The 6,000-nt window shown below is 41.7% G+C and overlaps 1 protein-coding gene across 1 annotated transcript; it reads right to left on the minus strand.

Annotated features, from left to right (window-relative positions):
- Positions 1 to 2,236: 2,236 nt before the first annotated feature.
- Positions 2,237 to 6,000, minus strand: LOC124143928 (ferritin heavy chain-like). Its single transcript, XM_046513087.2, has 5 exons — positions 5,778 to 6,000; positions 4,994 to 5,103; positions 4,111 to 4,254; positions 3,324 to 3,443; positions 2,237 to 2,509 (listed from the first exon to the last, which is right to left on the minus strand). Exons 1-5 carry the CDS (start codon positions 5,881 to 5,883, stop codon positions 2,366 to 2,368), a joined length of 624 nt encoding a protein of 207 aa, XP_046369043.1. The 5' UTR covers positions 5,884 to 6,000; the 3' UTR covers positions 2,237 to 2,365.

Here is a 6,000-nt window from a genome sequence, read left to right on the forward strand (position 1 = left end):
CTATTATTCCGAGTGATGATTTACACACGGTGTTTGTTGACCACAAATGAGTGAATATTGTTTTACGCAACACTCAGCAATATTCCAGCTTTATCACGACAGTCTGATGTAAATAATGAAGTTAGGGTCGAGAGACCAGTGATTGATAGCACGAGTATCGGGTTTACAAATTACACGTGGCCACTCGGTCCTCAAATCGAGCATGGGACCCTAGCGACCTGATCTAACGCGGAACACACCTTCCACAGTAAGTCCCGGGTTTTCAACGCAAGTAAAACCTCATGTGGGTCTTTCTCAAGTTTGAAGAAACCTAACGATCAATACAAATGAACACTCTGAGGTTTATAAATTCATTAACAATGTCTACGATATATTCAATGTTTTGCCTGTGCATGGGATTAACGTTTATTGATGTTAATGTCAATCAATTAACTCAGTGTTGAAATAATGTCAACATTAATAACTATACATGTCAGTTTGCCTGTCAAATAGATATGTCACAAAATGTTTATAAAGTCAGTTAACTCCCTTGCCTCGGGAAGAAAGGTTTGTCTTTGAGCTGAAAAATGTTCTATGTTTTTTGTTATTGTTTATGTCAATACATTTAATCTGGTCAAATTTAGTGTAGCCGTTTGAGATGTTTTGTTTCTGTATTTCTTAACTTCTTTAAGTGGCATTTAGAAGTTGGTGTGATGAAGTAAGACAAGTTCTATGGATGAACAACTACTTTATTACAAGCAGAGCGACGTTTCGGTGTAGATCCTAACACCTTTATCACTTGCTTGATAAAGGTGTTAGGATCTACACCGAAACGTCGCACTAATTTTAATAAAGAAGTTGTTCATCCATAGAACTTGTCTTACTTCTGTATTTCTTGTTTAACGCCGTACTCAGCAATATTCCAGCTATATGACGGTGGTCTGTAAATAAGTGAGTCTGGACCAGACAATCCTGTGATTGACATCGTGAACATTGATCTACGCAATTGGGATACGATTACATGCATCAGCGAGCCTGACTACTGGCCCGGTTAGTCGCCTCTTACGACAAACATGTCCCGGGCTGCTGAAGACCAGTTTGAACCCGGATCTTGAATGGTCTTTTGGGATGTCCAAAGACTGATCCATTTTCCAAGGTAATAGGTAACAGGCAGGTTATTACCTGTGCACTGGACATTTAAATTGTTGTTTTAAGCTGCGGAGGTTTTGGCGTGTAGATGTGTTGGGAGGACACCAAATATATACCTGGAAAATGAGTGAGTGGATTCACACTTAATGTCGCATCGGCATTGTTTCAGCTATATCGCGACACCAGGGAAGAAAAAACCCACCGTTTGCTACATATTGTCTTTACTATTATTATGTCTCAATACCACTCACAAATCATTAACCTCTGACAAATCACATGCACGTGGGTTTCAAGCACCTGTTTTCACCTGTCGTCAAGGTGTCATAGGTCATGGACATTCACCTTGATCTACTAACACCTGGTTATGCTCAGTTTCACAATAGTCTCTTTTGTTCATATTTTTACACACTTTTACGTGTAAAAAGACATAAAAACCTTTGATACGCTGTATTTGTGCCAAGGCCCAATTAGTACTAATTGAGTTGTTTGAATATTTATATATTTTGTATATTAACTGCATTTATTTAAAATCTGAGATCGAAAAAACAGGGTTTTTTTCATTTCCGTGAGTACTTTACGACAGCTAATAAAACAGCGTGGATTATATGAAGATTATTGCATGAGTGTTTGTGTCGTGATGCCTTCAGGAAACAAGTGTCTGAATTATTGTATTTCCCGACGGTCATTTGGTCCTACTTTCACTGACTGACGTGGATAGGGCGTCTGTGCGGAAGGTCGGTGGTTCGATACCCGGCCGAAGTCATACCCCAAAATGGTATTTGTTGTTACCCTGCCTGGCGTTCTGCATTAATGGGTAAAACAAGGGCTGGCTTGGAGTGAGTTTCGTGTGTCGGCGTCGGGTATCCATTTTAACCTAAGGCATGGTATTTCAGTGGGCTAGCACTATAAAAGCGGCATTAGTACTAGGACAAGTACAAACTCGCACACACACGCGCACACGCGCACACACATACACACACGCACAACTTGGACGCCACGTTACGCTCCATTTCATCCAACCCAGTTTCATTCACTCGGTTAAGACGGGAATCCACTGTCGTCTATGTGCTTAAAATAACCAGTAATGATATAAATAATGGAGCCGTGATGGTATAATGTCATTCTTTATTCTAATTTCAATGTTAATGACATCAGTTTAACACGCCACCATCAGCTTCTCATCTAGGTATTAAACCTCGTGGCACACATGCGACACCAACAACGCCGAAAACGTGGTCTAGTCGTGCAGGTCCTTGTCCAAGATGTACTCGCCGAGTGAGTAGTCCTTCGTGAAGCTCTTCAGTCTCGTCACATACTCCCCCAACTCCTTGATCACATCTACCTTCGTCTCCAAGAACCTGTCCTCGAGGAAGTGCGTCACCTGAGCAGTAGGACAGTGAGTGAGTGTTTGTTTTACGTTTGTTGTTTAACGCCGCATTTAGCAATATTACAGCTATATGACGGCGGTCTGTAAATAATCGAATCTGGACCAGACAATCCAGTAATTGACATCATGAGCATCGATCCACGCAACTGGGATACAATGATATACATTAACCAAGTTAGCGAGCCTGACCACCCGATCCCGTAAGTGGCCTCCTACGACAAGCATAGTCGCCTATTACGGCAGGCATGGGTTGCTGAAGACCTACTCTACCCCGGATCTTCACGGGCTGAGTGAGTGGCTGGATGAGTGAGTGAGAACACCATCATCAACAGTATCAGGTGAGGTGAAATCATGTTAACGTCGCGTAGGCAGGTGCCATATTTTAACGTCGTTTGACATGACGCGGCCAGGCGATGGTGTCACCGACCTTCCTTTTTCGGGACAGATTTGTCTATCTACGGAGGGGGTTGAGAGTGAAAGGAGTGGATGTTATTTTTCGTCATTGTCATTATTATAGACATATTACGGCTCGCTGCAAACAATCAAGTCCGGGTCGGACATACCAGTGGTTGAAAGTATCAGTACCGATCTACCTGACCGGGCCACGAAGACATACTACCAGTTGCACATTGTATTTCACTTCACTCTATACCTATAGTTTCTAGTAGTCTTAAATCCCGTTGCCTTGAGCATGTCACAGGTGCGTAACATCGGCGTCTTCCGTTAGCTATAGGAATTAAATCCTCCATTCTCTTCACGAGATGTTTCACATACGCTCTGCAGCCAACCCTAACACCTGTTTACTCACATGAGGGTCGTTGCTCGCCACTGTGTGCGTCTTGAGCATGTTTTTGTTCAAATCCTTTTCCATACCCAGGGCGTACTCCATCGCCTTCAGGCCGTCACGCCATACTGTTATAGGGCTCTTCTGCGGATGAAAAAAAACAAGTTTATCTAACAATTTTGCAAATCCAGACCTACTCTCGCCTTGAAACACTCTGACATACGTTATATTGTGATACAATGTGTAACAAATTGTTATACACCTAGATTCGATATATATCTTTAAAGAATTGCATAGAACAATTCCATTGAGGCAGAGTGCACCATAATATCGATGTGGGGAGTGAGTATGGTTTTGCGTCGCTTTTAGCAATATTCCAGCAATATCACGGCGGGGGACACCAAAAATGGGCTTCACACATTGTACCCATGTGGGGAATCGAACCCGGGTCGTAGACGTGACGAGCAAACGCTTTAACCACCAGGCTACTCCACCGCCTCAAATCGATGTGGAGTTTGGCACCATATATATGGACATGCATTATATGGTGGACTGTATACCAACAAGGAATACGTCACATTTTGTGTAATGCCATGATGTCTAATGCTAGGATTCAATATAGGTCAATGACGATTATACTTCTGTTTTAGCATGATCATATCCCAAATATAAAAGAAAGAAAAGGATAAACAAAATGGAATAAATGTGTGGTAATATTTTTAAAATTTAAAAAATAATAATAAATGTATGTCTCTCCTGCCTACTGCTACAATCATAGGCAAAATGTAGGTATATATAGACAAAGTCTCACTAAGTTCTTCAGCCGGATGTAACCGCCTCTCTTGTTGATGTACTTCATGATGGCCTCAGCTTCAGTACGTGCTTTGTGGGACGAGGCCAGGAAATACTTATGGAAGCCCGGCAGTGCCATGTCAGCTCGGTCAAACCAGTAGGCCTGCAATACAGAAACCTTGAAGCAATCCATTGATACACGGGAGTGTTACAAAAATACAAATCACAACTCGTTCTGCTTAGTGTTATCAGTGCCTGCTGACCAATCCAATTTATAGTAAGAGAAATAAAATATTGTTTATATCTCACCCCGTTTTTAACAATTCCAGAGCCTAGCTATACTATATTGTTCAGAAGCAGTCTGAAATGTACAACTATGCAAACAGATTTAACATATTAAACGCCCTTCCCCGAAAACGTATTTCAATATATAGAGTTTGTATAACGATACAAATCATGGAACGGGCTGACAGACTGACAGTATTATGGCGATATGACCTAAAGTACAATTGATACGAAATCATAATATATTGTCACGTGAATTACCTCTTCTTGAATCTGATATTAAAAAATACATTTCAGGTTGAAGATATGACTTTAATTTACTATAATTGCTGAGATAATTCGAAGATGTAACCAGTTCTATCGTAATATATCTTTCACTCGCTGCTTAAATATTCCCATAAACACTTTGGCTTTCTGATAGAGTCTTCTCCACCGTTTGTTACCTGATCTACTGGGCAAAACAAAGTATACACTTGAACCGTTTGACGTTATAAAACGTTATTAAGAGCTAACTAGGTCTAGTGATGGGAACCGATTCAGACCCGATGTTCACATGGGGCTCAGCGGTTAGTGTGTTCTCTGGTGGAGGTCCGGGTTCGATCCCCGACAGAACGTACCATGGAGAGGTAGACATAGCTAGCGACGAGAGATCCGTTCAGCCTGTCGTTGAGTTCGGTGATCACCTTGGTTGCAAAGTTTTGTGAGACGAGTGGGACTTCCTGTTGGCCTGGACGAAGAATAATAAGACATGTTATTGCCAACACCTATCACGTGTTTAATATTAATACATAAAAATGTAATAACTACTGAAAACGGATCAAATAGATTACCGATATCAACACCCAACTACTAAATTACGGGCCGGTGGGGTAGCCTAGCAGTCAAAGCGTTCGCTCGTCACGCCGAACAAACGGGGTTCGATTCCCCTCATGGTACACAAAAGTGTAAAGCCCATTTCTGATGTACCCCGCCGTGATATTTCTGGAATGTTGCTAACAGCGACGTAAAACTATACTCACTACTAAATTACGGTTAGGTGCTATTTCGTTGTACGATGTGTAACTAAACTAAGTTAGAAATTGTTGTTGGAATCGGAAAGTGGGTGGGGTGAGGGTAGCCTGATCCGCATAGTGTACCACCATCCCCCAAACACAACCACAGAAAGAAAACGAGGCCGTAGAGTATGACTCCAAACAATGAGAGTAAAAAAATACCCGAATAATACCTGGAACAAACGATCAAAATAATTATCAACTTCTGATTTGAATAAATGGTCATATATATAAGTGTCATATCGAAATAATATCTTACAGAGATATGACTAATAATGCCTTCATTTGTGACCAATATTTGCTTCAACTAAATATGGTCAGGGTTAAAAACAAGGAGGATATGTGTTACCTTTCTGCGTTCCAACACCATTTCCCTCTTCCTCCCCATAGAAGAATGCACGTGCCCCTAAGAGGGTGCACGCGATGACTAGCGAGGTGAGTAGAACCGCCTTCATCCCGTTGGTATAGGCCTGGCTACAGATGGGTATTTGTTGATGGGTGACAGACGAAGGATGATCTCAGGGCACAGGTGAAAGTCCAACCACCGTCAGCACAGTGCTCAATAGTAACTG

Source organism: Haliotis rufescens, unplaced genomic scaffold, assembly GCF_023055435.1.
Source record: "Haliotis rufescens isolate VD_foot unplaced genomic scaffold, xgHalRufe1.0.p SCAF_12, whole genome shotgun sequence".
Taxonomy (NCBI): Eukaryota; Metazoa; Mollusca; class Gastropoda; order Lepetellida; family Haliotidae; genus Haliotis; species Haliotis rufescens.

Bases quoted from the DNA above. Each gene is read 5' to 3' on its own strand.
- LOC124143928 (XM_046513087.2), bottom strand. From the start codon at position 5,883: ATGAAGGCGGTTCTACTCACCTCGCTAGTCATCGCGTGCACCCTCTTA. The intron at 5,104-5,777 runs GTAACACATATC...TTCTTCGTCCAG, and splicing joins TGGTGTTGGAACGCAGAAAG to GCCAACAGGAAGTCCCACTC. The intron at 4,255-4,993 runs GTACGTTCTGTC...TCTGTATTGCAG, and splicing joins GCTATGTCTACCTCTCCATG to GCCTACTGGTTTGACCGAGC.